Source organism: Siphateles boraxobius, unplaced genomic scaffold (genome assembly GCF_051911475.1).
Source record: "Siphateles boraxobius isolate OS27281-9 unplaced genomic scaffold, OSU_SipBor_1 9, whole genome shotgun sequence".
Lineage (NCBI taxonomy): Eukaryota > Metazoa > Chordata > Actinopteri > Cypriniformes > Leuciscidae > Siphateles > Siphateles boraxobius.
The window spans coordinates 18,103,583-18,118,930 of NW_027509219.1; the positions used below are offsets into that span (position 1 = coordinate 18,103,583).

The 15,348-nt window shown below is 38.4% G+C and overlaps 1 protein-coding gene across 2 annotated transcripts in view; it reads left to right on the plus strand.

Annotated features, from left to right (window-relative positions):
- Positions 1–15,348, plus strand: part of dock8 (dedicator of cytokinesis 8) — a 50,281-nt gene continuing 34,933 nt past the window's right edge. Inside the window, exons 1-2 of one of the 2 annotated variants that reach the window (XM_077223077.1) lie at positions 1–187; positions 10,669–10,774. In XM_077223077.1, coding sequence (XP_077079192.1) covers positions 135–187; positions 10,669–10,774 — 159 coding nt within the window. In that variant the 5' untranslated portion in view covers positions 1–134. Of the gene's footprint in view, positions 188–10,668; positions 10,775–12,640; positions 12,736–15,348 lie in introns of those variants that run through there. The other variant, XM_077223078.1, reaches the window with a different exon arrangement.

Sequence of the window (15,348 nt, forward strand, 5' to 3'; positions counted from 1 at the left end):
GGGTTGAAGTTAAAATGCGGAAGTTTCCGCCCAGTAAAGCCGCTGATACCGCGAAGATGAGGCTTGCGATGCCATCAGCGATCACCGCTCCGTCCTGCTCTCCGCGGCTCTGCGTGGACTGATATCAGACTCGCATGTCTTCTCTGCCAGCGTCAGAGCGGAGAGCATTCGCTCTCAAAATCAACAGGTAATGTTCTTTTCCTTTGGCAGGACCTCATACCTCGTGCACTGACTGATCCCAGGGAAACTGAGCTGACTTTTGGAGCTGTCTGTCCGTCTGCCTGCAGTCAGTGTTAAATCTACAGGGAGTTTGGTTGAATTCCGGAACAGGCAGCTACACGTTTGGGATAAGCTTCGAGTCTGGCACGATTAGACTTGATAGTCTTGTGAGTCTGATCAATATTGCTACGTGATATTAAAGATAAGTTCATGAGGTACAGCATTGATACAGCATTCAGATAGCTGTGAAACCCCCCTTTTGGAACCTTCATTTTTAAGATGAATACGTTTTGAACTAGCAACCTGTCATGTTCTGCTGATGGTCTACATTCAGATTCTTGCTGTTGTAAGTTATTGTTCATATGCCGTCCACATACCCCTTCAGGCTAAAAGAAAGTACGAATGAATTTCAGAGCAATTTTCATTCATTTCCTTGTAATTCTAAAATTGGAGCTCTTGTCTATGTGATCATTTCCTCCACGATCCCCCTTGTCATCTGCTTATTGCAGCTCAGGATTGACCCCTGGCTGTTCGATGTCAAGTTAAAGTGGAAGTTTGTATTGTTCCTGTTTTATCGCAGAACAGGTGGGGAGGAAATGAATTTAAAGACATAGTGGAAGAAGGGAGTCCGGTATTAAAACAAAGGGCTCATATACTGGGTAATGATCCGTATTCTGTCTTGTGAGTTTATGTCACACAGGCGCACAAAGGGTCATTCATAGCACAACTGTCATATGCCACACTCCATTTGTTTCTGCAGATTATGGGAATCATGCAGTGGAGTCAATCTTTATGCATTTCTGAATTAATGAGATGATTAATTTAGCTTTTAAGTCATATCGTGTGTTTAAACCAGCTTTTCTGTGGAATTCACAGATTTTGTGTTTTCTCGGTTGTAAGTTGGCTACCGTTTCATGGTGGTTGAAGCATACTGGTTAAGGCTTTGGACTGGTGACACAGATGCTGCAGGTTTCAAATAGCATCGCAATTGTTTACTGAATCCCAGGCTGCTGTCTGTGCAGTATGTCTATGTTTTGGATGAAAATGAATCTTTAGTGTAAATCGCCCATACATGAGCACTCAACGGCTTTGTCAAAACTGAAAAACAGTGTTACACATGTTCAGTAGCATCCTGTATCAGCACAATTGTTATTGTGCTGGATCTGCATCAGGATTTGATATGATGTCCTCGTTTGTGCTTGTAATCAGACGGGGAGCAAAGAAAGTGCATGAAATGATTGTATTGGGTAGGCTATACACAATATATCGGCATCATATTTGTTGTCTGCTGATATTAGAGATTTTTTTTGTATTTGTTGATATTGGATATTTTAATCGTTCAGCTCATTATTTTAACATTTAGATTACCTCACTTAACAGTAACTTAAAATTAATCTTTACACTAATAATTTAAAAACAGTGTTAAATGCAGTCTCTAACAAATATCAGAATGAAAAGCCCCAGGGTTATACATCTTGGATGTTGTTGGGGTGAGTAAATTATCAGGAAATTTTAATTCTGAAGTGAACTAATCTTTTAACTGCCAAGCAAAATTAGACCATTTTTGCAACCCTGTTACATTATTAAACATTATTTTTAATGCATTATAATGCTGCGATGGAAAAATTCAACACACTTCACTGACTGATTGTAGTTTTTTGTGTTTTTTATATATTTAGACAAAATATAATTTTGAAAAATTAAAAATGAGAATTTTTATATCAACAATTTTTATTATTATTTGCCATAACATGATTTATTGAGTTATCAGTATCGACTAGTTTTTTATATAAAAAATATCTGTCCATCCTACCCGATCAAAAAAAAAAAATTCAACTATTTTACAAACTGGCAATTTCGTATGAATTCGTACCACGTGAGTCCTACGAAAACTTAAATCGTAAGATTTAAAGAAAAAAATAGTACAGCATATAAACGTATGAATGCGAATCCTACGAAAAACGTTCGGTTTCAAGAAAAGATTTGTAGATATAAACCTAGTGTGCTCGAAGTTTATATCTGTTGTCACAGCAGTATTGGGTATCTATGATTAAGTAATAAACAGTCCTGTTTCGCTTCCTCTTTGTAAGGACACAATAGGAAATTCAAAATGACTCATTGATAGTAGTAAAGAAAGAGAGATTATAGGCAGTTATAGGGAATATAGATCTTGGTCTCTCTAAAACAAAACCAAGCAAGCTCTAAAAAGCAGTGAGCTGGTCAGCCAACAGAATGATTCCCAGATTTTCATGCAAGTGCAGCCTAACCAGTGCAACCACAGGGGGCTCGATACTTGCTGTGGCGGCAGCAGCAGCTGCATTACACAAGCTGAACTCGTGCTGTCTCGTGCAGACAGCTTTGAAAAGGGGGAAAACGTCAGCAAATACGCTGCAGATTTCTCCTGGCCCATGCACCACCCTCCATGTCCCTTCTCATTTTCAGTGACCACTCATTTATTTGCATGAGTGATGCATTCACACATGAAAAGTCCTCTGAGCACAGCTGTGTTTTGTTCTGAAGAAGGGTGCCCTGAGGTTTGGTTTTTGTTTGCTCTTTATTCCGTCGTCCTTTTCACGATCCTTTGATTTTTTCCAGGCGCATTTCACTATGAGAAGTGACACTAAATGTTGTAGGACAGACAATGTGGTGAAAACAGAATGTAATGAGACGTGGCAGACTATAAACGAAAGCCCCCAGTCAGCAGAAAGACTGTAGTTGAAGGAAACGCTCCCCATATCACGAGAAAAGTTCTTTAATTTCAGTTATCTTCAGCTGATGTCGACCTTCAAGGGAAGTTCCATACTAGTGCAGTGTTCTTGCACAATACTGTTGTGAGGCTCCCTGACCCACAATCATACTTGGCTGAGACAACTAAGACAAACAATCATAGTCCGCTCTCTGTGGAATGTGGCTGCTTTTGTCATGGCTGTAATTGTGTTTTAAAGAGAGTTTGTCATTGTGCTTGATCTGTAATAAGAGCAACTGTTGATTTCTTTTTGATGACTTCTTCACTGTTGGTTATTGACTAAGGATTTCTTTCTGAATGTGTATTGTTGAGAATGTGTTTGTTTATTTACATCATTGAATTAAAAGTTTAATTCAAATTAAGTCAATATAGTGCTCTTCCGTTTAAGTTTATGGGTCATTAAGATTTCAAAAAATACTCTTCATAATTTTCAGCAAGAATGCATTAAATTGATCAAAACGCAGTAACGACGTTTAATGTTACACAAGATTTATTTCAATATTTTTAAATGCTTTTCTTTTGAACTTTTTTTATTCACAAAAATATAAAGCATTACAACTGTTAATACATTAATAATAATAAAGAAATGTTTCTTGAGCATCAAATCAGCATATTAGAATGATTTCTGAAGGATCATCATGTGACACTGAAGACTGGAGTAATGATGCCGAAAATTCAGCTTTACCATCACAGGAATAAAAAAAAAATTACATTTAAAGGAGCTGTGTGTAAGAAATGTATTTCAATTAATCATAAAATGGCCCTGATATGTCACTAGACATTAAAAAATCATGTTCATTTCAAATACTTATATCACTGACAACAGTAGTCCGGCCAGGATATTGTCATTTAAAAAGTGAAGTTGCAGCCCTCAACTGATGTTGATGTTGTCGTGTTGTGTTTTGGTCTGATGCGCCACCCTCCACCTATCTACCAATCACGAAGTCAGTAGTGTTGCGGCATCCGGGTTGCCAGCTCTGCTAGTTACCACAGTTGCAGCTACAAACTTGTCGGAATCGGATAAAAAATGTCTAACATTGCGAAACCAAAAAAAACTCGTTATGAATCCGAAATACTTCGTGACAAAGTCCGAAATAAAACAAGGATCTGCATAGGAGATGCCTTTAAAAGATGGAGACGGCTGAAAATGGAGAAGAATTTCTGGACAGGTAAGATTCATCTATGTTTGGCTAACTTGTACTTGATGTAAATGGACATTTCAAATATTCATGACAGTCGAACAAAGTTATGCATGTTCGTGCAAAGTAACGTTACGTTAGCTCATATGGAGGAGGTGGGTCATCGAATTGAAAAGGTAAGGAATTGTTTGGGTAATAAAAACGGCGAGTCGTCATTACTAACTTTAGCAATGCATTATCAGAGCCTGTTTCTCTGTCATTATGATGAGACGCTGAGGAAAACAACTTTAGCACGCCCATTATTGTTTATCATGCAAGTTCTACAGCCAAAAATAATAGAATGACACGTAATCTTTCACATCACATATTTAAGCGTTATGGACGTGTACTGCAGGGTAAGTAAAAAAATACAGCTGATCGCTTTCACTTATTGCGTCAGCTAAATGAATAGCTGTATCTTTGATATCGGTTACACACAGTGACAGAGGCTTGTGCTTGTACTTGCGTTAATGACAGACACCTACCGTTACAAGTTAGACTAACAGCTACTGTTCTAACAATGTACTGTCACATACGAGCGTACATCTTTACGATTATATTTGGCTAATTGCCATTAGTAAATTTTTGCGATATATAATTACTTTGCAAAACATCTCTCATTTGAAGCATAAACATAATTAACAGAAAAAGCTTCTTGTAGCAGCCTACGTTCATGCTGTATCCTGCAGCCTATCTGGCAACCTCGAGTCAGGGAGGAGGGAGAGGGGATACACCGCTCTACGGTCATTTGAAAGTTATTGCAGTACCAGTTTTGACCACATTCTTACATACGGCTCCTTTAAAAACAAATTAAACCAGAAATAGAATTTCTGATCAAATAAATGCTGCCTTCATAACAGATTTCTTTCAAAAATATATATACAGGTCCTTCTCAAAAAATTTGCATATTGTGATAAAGTTCATTATTTTCCATAATGTAATGATAAAGATTAAACTTTCATATATTTTAGATTCATTGCACACCAACTGAAATATTCCAGGTCTTTTATTGTTTCAATACTGATGATTTTGGCATACAGCTCATGAAAACCCAAAATTCCTATCTCAAAAAATTAGCATATCATGAAAAGGGTCTCTAAACGAGCTATTAACCTAATCATCTGAATCAACTAATTAACTCTAAACACCTGCATAAGATTCCTGACGCTTTTAAAAACTCCCAGCCTGTTTCATTACTCAAAACCGCAATCATGGGTAAGACTGCCGACCTGACTGCTGTCCAGAAGGCCATCATTGACAACCTCAAGCAAGAGGGTAAGACACAGAAAGACATTTCTGAACAAATAGGCTGTTCCCAGAGTGCTGTATCAAGGCACCTCAGTGGGAAGTCTGTGGGAAGGAAAAAGTGTGGCAAAAGACGCTGCACAACGAGAAGAGGTGACCGGACCCTGAGGAAGATTGTGGAGAAGGACCGATTCCAGACCTTGGGGGACCTGCGGAAGCAGTGGATTGAGTCTGGAGTAGAAACATCCAGAGCGACCGTGCACAGGCGTGTGCAGGAAATGGGCTACAGGTGCCGCATTCCCCAGGTCAAGCCACTTTCAACCAGAAACAGCGGCAGAAGCGCCTGACCTGGGCTACAGAGAAGCAGCACTGGACTGTTGCTCAGTGGTCCAAAGTACTTTTTTCGGATGAAAGCACATTTTGCATGTCATTGGGAAATCAAGGTGCCAGAGTCTGGAGGAAGACTGGGGAGAAGGAAATGCCAAAATGCCTGAAGTCCAGTGTCAAGTACCCACAGTCAGTGATGGTCTGGGGTGCCATGGGGTGCCATGTCAGCTGCTGGTGTTGGTCCACTGTGTTTCATCAAGGGCAGGGTCAATGCAGCTAGCTATCAGGAGATTTTGGAGCACTTCATGCTTCCATCTGCTGAAAAGCTTTATGGAGATGAAGATTTCATTTTTCAGCACGACCTGGCACCTTCTCACAGTGCCAAAACCGCTGGTAAAGGGTTTACTGACCATGGTATTACTGTGCTCAATTGGCCTGCCAACTCTCCTGACCTGAACCCCATAGAGAATCTGTGGGATATTGTGAAGAGAAAGTTGAGAGACGCAAGACCCAACACTCTGGATGAGCTTAAGGCCGCTATCGAAGCATCCTGGGCCTCCATAACACCTCAGCAGTGCCACAGGCTGATTGCCTCCATGCCACCCCGCATTGAAGCAGTCATTTCTACAAAAGGATTCCCTACCAAGTATTGAGTGCATAACTGAACATAATTATTTGAAGGTTTACTTTTTTTGTATTAAAAACACTTCTTTTATTGGTCGGATGAAATATGCTAATTTTTTAGAATTTTGGGTTTTCATGAGCTGTATGCCAAATTCATCAGTATTAAAACAATAAAAGACCTGAAATATTTCAGTTGGTGTGCAATGAATCTAAAATATATGAAAGTTTAATTTTTATCATTACATTATGGAAAATAATGAACTTTATCACAATATGCTATTTTTTTGAGAAGGACCTGTATAAAAAATGTAACTCACCCCAAACTTTTGAACGATATTATTTATACTAGAAAAGGTCATGGGCCGAAATAAGATATTAAATTTGTTTTAAACTGTTTTAAGATTTAGATTATCATTTAGCACTAAGTCAAAGGTATAGCGAATATACAATCTTTTAAAGGTATTGTTCACCTTAACTCTAATGTTGGCAATCTTAACAGTTTTGGTTATCATTGATTATTATGGACAAAAAAACAGTCTTTGTAGAATTTTTTTTTTGTATTTGGGTGAACTGTCCCTTTAAGAGTGCAATTTCAATATTGGAGAATCCTTGATTAAAAAAACACACAGATTTATTTTAAACTGATACGGCGAGATGCATTGTGATGATCATCAAACAGTCTAACAAATCCAGGAAAGAGATGGATGCTCATAAAGTGTGAGCAATTTTTATGTCGTGTGTGTTTGTTTGCGTGAAATGTTCCTGTCAAAGTTGATGGAAAGACAATGTAGCAGAAGGAGGGTCAAATTGAGATTCATCTCTCTGCACTTTATGTCATTATCTCAATGTGTCGAGAACATAGTCCATGATAACACTTAATTTTATTGTGATGAATATTCCAGTCATACTAAGACTGTAACATTTTTGTGGAGAAGAACTGTAGCTCCCACCCATCACAGCCTTTCATGTTTAATATATTTTTTTCTTCATAGCTACATTTGTCGTAGAACACTTACCACTGCAAATGAATGCCTGGTTATTCTATAAAAGATCTGCTGTTATTGCAATAGATGAGTAAAACAGCATTCCGTCTTTATAGACAAATGTGATCCTGAAATGTTATTTTTTTTGCTTTTCATCTTACATTAGGTTTTACACAGTGATGCAGCATTTCGGTGAGATATTACACCAGTTTTAACTTGTTTTTTTAAAGAACGTGCACTATTAAGAACAAATCGTGAACATGTTGTGCATGTTAAATACTCTCTGCGGCATTCTGTGATCTATCTGCAGTAAATAGGAAGGCTTCATGCTATAATTAACTGCTGTTTGTCTTTGCGGTTATAGAATTTTCATGCTGTCCTGACGCCCCAGACTTGACTTTTAAAGTAATTAAACAAAGTCTGTGGCTGATTTTGTGGATATAGAAATGCAGTGACAAATAAAAACCTATTTAAAAAATCAACAAAACATTTTCAAGTTTATATTTTGTATTGGCTCAATTTACTGAACAGAGTCCTGAAAAACAAGAACAGCAGCTACAGGGTTGTTGACTTAACGGCTGAATTTTGTAATGTTGTTTAATTTTTTTTAATGTTGAATATAAAGTGCAAATGATTACAGGAACGCCACTATCCTACAACAGACAATCCGTGTAAATGAGTTTGGGGGGAAACATAACAGCATTATGAATGGTGACCCATTTTGGGGGGCTTTTTATAAGCAGGTGCACAATAGCACTCTGTTGTATGCTGTGGCCCAGAAGGCTGGCTGCCAAACTCAATACCTCTCCGCTTCTGAGGCGAATCCTTCTGTTCATATCAATGGAAGTTCTGAAAAAACATGCTGCATTGTGGGAATTGTTGGCTGAGACACTGTGGGAATGTGACTGAAATGATTTGGTGAAAATGAGTAGTCTCTGGTGTCCAGTGGTACAACCTTGTTGTAGCGCACCCTATCCAGTGTTCAGGGGAACATATCATTAAGAGTGTCTAAATAATTTTACGCTTCATTTAGGAATGTCACGGCGTGCTTCTCAAAAGCTGAATACTGCATGTTACAGAAGGGTTTGTTGTTGTACTTGCCTCTCAGCCAAAAGTTTACAATGGAGTATTTGATATCACACTCTACTTCATCAATATTTGAAGAGACAATTAAATGTAAACAGCATTGATAATAATGTATGTATGACCTTAAGGATACTGTGTCAAAAAGAATCATGGGATGAGGGTTAAGAAGCTAGGCTGATAAGGCAAATGTCATGGGTTCAAATCTAGTGGTTGATTGATATGGATATTTTAAGTTCATACTAATAACTTGAGAGCGAGGCAGCAGTAGCAGATGATTGTTATATCTCTTAAAAATAAAGGTTCTAAAGTTTTTTTTTCACAGTGATGCTATAGAAGCAGTGTTGGGGGTAACGCATTACAAGTAACGTGAGTTAAGTAATCAGATTACTTAAATAGTAAAGTAAAACATTATTTTTAACTCTACAGCAAAATATCTGAGTTGCTTTTTCAAATAAGTAACAAAAGTAACGCTGTGTAAACATGATGGTTATTGTAGTTCTAGACCAGAGGTCTTCAATCCTGCTCCTGGAGGGCCAATATCCTGCAGAGTTTACTTCCAACCCTAATCTTACACACCTGAATCAGCTCATCAAGCTCTTCAGGATCGCTTCAAAATACAAAGCCAGGTGTGCTGAAGGCAAGTTGGAAATAAACTGTAGGACAGTGACCTTCCAGGAGCAGGATTGAAGACCTCTGTTCTAGACTAAGGTGAGAGCGCAATTCCAAAAAAGCTCTGATGAGAGTGGAAAGTTCTTTGTGTGATTTACTGACAATGCGCAAATGAAAGAACACAGACGCAGCCGGAACATTTCCGTAATGCTGAGAGCAGCGCAAATGAGCGTCTGGTTTAAGACATGCTTTTTTGGGCGGTAAATAATGGCACAAATACCTGTAAATTTACTAGCGCAAACTTTACTAAATCACATTGCATTATTAATTTAAATGCACCCTTCCCATAAAATTCTGCATCTGAAGGGGAAACTCCTACAAATGTATTTGCAATAAGGTCAGGTACCCTGGTATCCTGTCCACGCCATTTCAGCGCTAATTTTTCACTGCATGTCTTCAGTAAATTCTGACAGTAGTTTTTTAACACCAAAAGAGGATTTGCGGTGGTGCTATATTTTAGTAGGCATTTACTTATATCACTTGTTCAAAAACAGTTTCAGTATTCCTCAAAATCATTAAAAACTATTGTGCAAACCTGCAATAAGTAAATATGTTAAATAACAAAAATATACTTTCTCACTTTATTAACCAATGTCTTGGCTGCTGACTTTTGATAATCCGATTCAACAATACGAATAAGCAAAAATTACTTTAGTAAAACGTCACATTTATGTTCCTTTTTTATTGTTGTTTTTACTGTTGAAGTAAGTGTTGAACTTCATCCTAATCTTCTGCAATCCATAATGGCTGCACATCTGAAATGTTTGTTTGAGCTGCACACACCCTCTACTGTACAGGTGTGAATTTGCATTTCCTTCAGCCTGAGGCTTATTCATTTCACTTTTAGTGTGAAAGGGCATTTTGGAAAAAAAAATGTTATTAAAAAATGAACAAGCAAGCCCAACCCAGGTGAAACGAGTAACGCAAAAGAAATGGTAACATTACTTTCTATAAAAAGTTAATGCAATTGCATTTTTAGGGAGTAACGCAATATTGTAATGCATTACTTTTAAAAGTAAATTAACACTGCATAGAACAGCCATGTTTTGCTCCCCAAAAAAACTTTCAGTGAACAGTTTTTAATTTTTTTTTAATTATCTAAAGAACCTTTTCCCACTATTAATAAACTTTAGTGCAATGGAAAGGATCCATGGATGTTAAAGGTTCTTCATAGAGCCATTGATGCCAATAAAGAACCATTATTTTTAAGAATGAATGTGAAAAAAAATTAAGTTTATGCTGTTGCAATTATGTGGTATGACTATTCATATCTAGGTTGGGGTGACCATGAACTACAGTTACTGAGCTCTTCTGATTTATTACCCTAATACACCTAAGCAATTCACTTAATTTCAGTTTAAGGAGGGGGACCGTGTTTAATGAAGAGTAATGAGTGCGGTAATAGATGGGAAGGTTCATTAAATATGTGTGTAACTTTACGTCTCACACACACACTCACATCGAGAGGAGTGTCTAAATAAGTGCATGGTGTCTGCACAATACCCCTTTGCTGGAGAATAATCCAGTGTTGCACCTCTCTTTTCTGTTTCCTCTCTACCCTCTTCATCCTTGTCTCTCTCTCTCATCTCAGATACTCCTCTGCAGAGATCCGGAGACACTTCAGTGGGATCAGCCATGGTTCCCTGCCGCATCAACGGCACAGTTACAGCACATCTGGCTCTTTCTGCTTCAACATAGTGAGTGATGCACTTTCACTGATTGATACTTCAATAGAATCCAGCTGAGTTACTTCACAGAAACAAACTGATTCTGTACATACAAATAGGTCATTCGTAGATTATACATGTTTATAAACGGTGTTCTGGATGTGATAATGGGTGTATGTCTCTGACATCACTGTCTAATGCAGTTTGATTGTCGATGATTATAATTTTTACACTTTCTTTGAAATTCTGCCCTTTGATTGTTCAGTCATGGCATTGAGCTGTCAAAATATTTTGAGAAATGATTTATTTCATTTATTAGTTTAATTTTTATAATTGAAATCAATACAATACATATATTTTAACACACACACACACACACACACACACACATATATATATATATATATATATATATATATATATATATATATATATATATATATATATATGAATATGTAAGTATGTTTGTGTATACAAAAGTAATGTCCTGAGGGGGTATTTGTTATTAATGATCCTACAAGTTTGATTAACCCATCAAAATATGAGTTATATCAAATTATATATAAATTTAAAATAGGAAGGAAGAATAAAACACTAAACTTGATTAAGGTATTTATCTGGCCAAAAAAAAGAGGCAAACTACAGCTACAGGTTTTATTTTACTGATAAAAATGCATAGAAAAACAAAAGGCTCACACGAAAAAGCATACATTGACTAAAACATAATCAGTTATTCATACTTCATTGGTTCTCTTTTGTTTTTGCATGTGTTCATAATTTTTTTGTATGACAGCCTGGCGAAAAATGATGTCCACACAATTTGGCATGTTTAACTGCGTTATCACAAATAAAACAATCAACTTCAAGCACAACTATGCAGTATGCTTACAAAATCTTGAACATATTTTTAATAATATTTGAATAAAGGGTGAAGATGTCAATTTTCCATGATAAAATGTCAATTTTGGCCACTGCGGTGTATAAATATTTTATATATATATTGTTTTATTCATAAAAAATTAAAATATTACATTTGTTTTTATTACATTCCTATATTTCTTATATTTACTTAAGAACATTAGAAATGAATGCTAAGTCCCACAAAGTGTGTATGTGAATATGCTTGTGGTTAAGCTTTAACCTGCGTGTGCTTCCTCTCTACGGAAAATGGGTCAGAGCCAAGCTTCCCAGACCACTGCAGCTGGCGCCTTCCAGCTTACACACACACACACGAACACACACACACACACACACACACACACACACACACACACACACACACACACACACACACACACACACACACACACACACACACACACACACACACACACACACTCATCTTTAATATCCATGGATTTTAGAAGCTGTTGTCTCCATAGAAGCATAAACATCCCTGTGATGTTTTCCCATAATTCACAATATAGAGAGACTGTAAAAAAGCAAATGAAACTGTTATATTAATGAAATATAGCCGTTTTTGGGATTAAAAACAGATTATACTTCCATAATAATGCTTTAAAATGATAAAGTAAGTTAGTTAAGTAGTTAAGTTTAGTAGTTATTATTTTGATACTTGAAGGTTATTGGTTTACACATTACAGTGTAGCGCCCTGATGTGTACAGGTTTTTTACAGCATGATAAACCCATACATCTAGCTTTCATAATTAGTTGTTTATTGTAAAATATGACTCACTTTTTGACAGTGATCATATAATTCCTTCCTTAAAGTGGAGAGCAGAACTGTGGCTTTGACTCAGATTAACTTAACCTTACGCTTTTGACTATTATGAGTTCACAATGTGCCCCTGCTATTTCACCATAGCTAGTAAGGGATGTGGTTGTGATGTCACATCCTGCTTTTGGAAGTACCAAAAGATAGTGCTTCATGCGGCTCAAACCTATTAAGGAAGAGGTTTGCAGAAACAAGTCGTTTTTGCTTCCGTGCAACGCCATCTTGTCAGTCCAGTTTGTTCGCAAGAAGCATTTGGTGAGTATTTTCTTTCATTCGTTTCAGATGCACTTGTTCTATCTGTGTATGTTGGTTACCTTCAATTGGTAGATGGAGAGTTGAAACTCTGAGCTAAATTTACACAACACACGCTGACTGGGTGGGTTATATTAAGCTTGATGGTGTTGAATAAAGACCAGGAACTGTTTTGTGGTTGCCTCCATGTTTCAAAGAAGCACAAGTAGGCCTGTGAATAAAAACTGACATTTAAACCTGTGTGTTAGATGATGCAGAACAGATATATGAAACAGTCTGTTTTTGTTAACCTTTGTTTCCCATTACTGGTTGGGGTTAGATGATCTAACCTATAGACTAAAAGATTGTTTATCAACCGTCTCACTGCTCCTCCCCTGTCAACTGCTGATGATATACATAAACCACACAGCAAAAAAAGTTTGAACAGTTGTTATCTTTAAAATGCCCCTATATTATGGTTTTTTGAATATTCCCCCTCATGCAGTGTGTGTAATACCTGTTTGTGAATGTAAACATTCTGCAAAGTTGTAAAGTCGAAAGTGCACGATAAATAAAGTTCCCATTCAGTCAGTCAACTTGGTACAGCACATTACTATGTGATATCGCGCTCTAGCGCCATCTGAAGACAATTTTATACATGCCTGAAAGGCCAATGACGCATGACGACAGCATATAGCTGCAGTCGTTTTCGGCATTCCCTTTGTTCTTCAGGTTTTCACCGTGCTGCTAGAACTCCATCACGCCACAGTTTTCGCCCACGGTGGTGACGCCGAAAGGCACGCAGAGAAAAGTTTTAAGCATTGCTAACAAAAGCTAATACATTTTTTTTTCTTTGGCAAAATGGCTAAAAACAAGGGTTCTTGCCCCTGTCCAATGACATGTGGGTACGTGTTGTCCGAAAAAGATACACACGAGCACTGTCCGGTGTGTTTGGGGATTGTCCATGCCAAGCTGGCTCTCTCCAACCCCGGAGACTGTATACGCTGCCGGCAGCTTCGCGTAGCGTTTGTAGAGCTGATACTCGATGGTGCAGTGGACAGACACTGTCCGCTTCTGGCCTCCGGATGCGTCCCCAGGAATGGTACACATCGGTGGATTTGACCGATGCGTACTTTCATGTCACAATACACACCTGGATCACAGAAACTTTCGGAGGTTCTCTTTCGAGGGGAATGCATACGAAATTCAAGTCCTGCCGCTCAGGCTGTCCCTAGCGCTGCGCATATTCACGAAGTGTGCAGAAGCGGCACTGACTTCACTAAGGCATGAGAGTATTCGCCTATTTGGATGATCTCCTGGCCGCAGACAACAGGGAACAAGCCCTTGTCTCCCATCTATGATCTCTGAGATTAGCTCCCCGGTTCTGTGTCAGTGGATTTCAAATCTCGATTTAGAGATAGATTCGTTAAAGAACACAGATATGCTGTCACTTCAAAGGGCCGAGAATTTTCGCAGCTGCCTGAGTCTTTTTCGGCTGGGAAGGCGAGTGCGTTTACGTACAGTGTCAAGACTGCTGGGGTTTATGGCTTCAATAATAGCAGTCGTCCGGTTGGGTCTCCTCTTTATGCGTGCGTTCCAGAGATGGGCACTGAGCAGTGGTCTGAATCCCACACGGCATTTAAACAGACAAGTGACGGTAACGCCAGTGTGCATTCGGGCTCTGGTTCCCTGGGTATCCCTTGCTCTGTTGAGAGAGGGAATTCCCCTAGGCAGAGTCCCTTGACGACAGATGCGTCACTACATGAATGAGGAGCTCTGTAAAGGGACAATAGTCGTCAGCACTGAAGGAGCATCGTATAAATTACTTGGAGTTGCAGGCAGTTCTTCTGGCACTGAAACACTTTGCGCAACATCTAGACAGTGAACATGTGTTAGTCAGAACGGACAACACGACCGTAATGTCGTACATAAACAGACAGGGGGGTACCCGCTCTCTTCCGCTGCTGAAACTGATACAGACGCTCCTGATATGACACTTGAATGGCGGAGCAGACCTGCTGTCCAGAGGAGGACCACAGGTCAGGGGATGGTGCTTGCATAACTCACGTTATCACTGTCTTACTGAAATACTTCTGCTTCTCAGCTGTGGGCAACTATTACCTAAAATTGTATATAAATGCAGATTGTCTGTCGTTCTTAATTATTTGTGTAATGATAAAGGATGGAACAAGATTTGTTTTGCAAACTTTAATGTTACATCAGTCATTCATGTTAGTGCTCGGCTAACATGCACCGTTATTGATAGTTTAATAAAGTTCCTGCATGTTACAGCAATAAATTAGATATATACACACACATTGGTTTGTTGATGGACATACACCTGTTAATGCTGATAGTGACGAGTTAACATCTGTACGTCAAACTGAGTAGCGTTTCAGTGAGAAATGTCCTGCTCAAGTCGTCCTTGCGATTGAGGTTCGGGTTGAATAAGTTCTTCAAATGTTGGTAAAATCGACATCATCGTTACTTTCTTTACAGTGTACAATTGCTGATGACTGAGGAAGCCTCGTGAGCTGAAGTGTTGTTGGTAATGGGCGTTATCTTCCAACACGCACTGTAAGCGGTAGACCAATCACAACAGACTGGGCCGTCTGGCCAATCAGAGCAGAGTAGCTC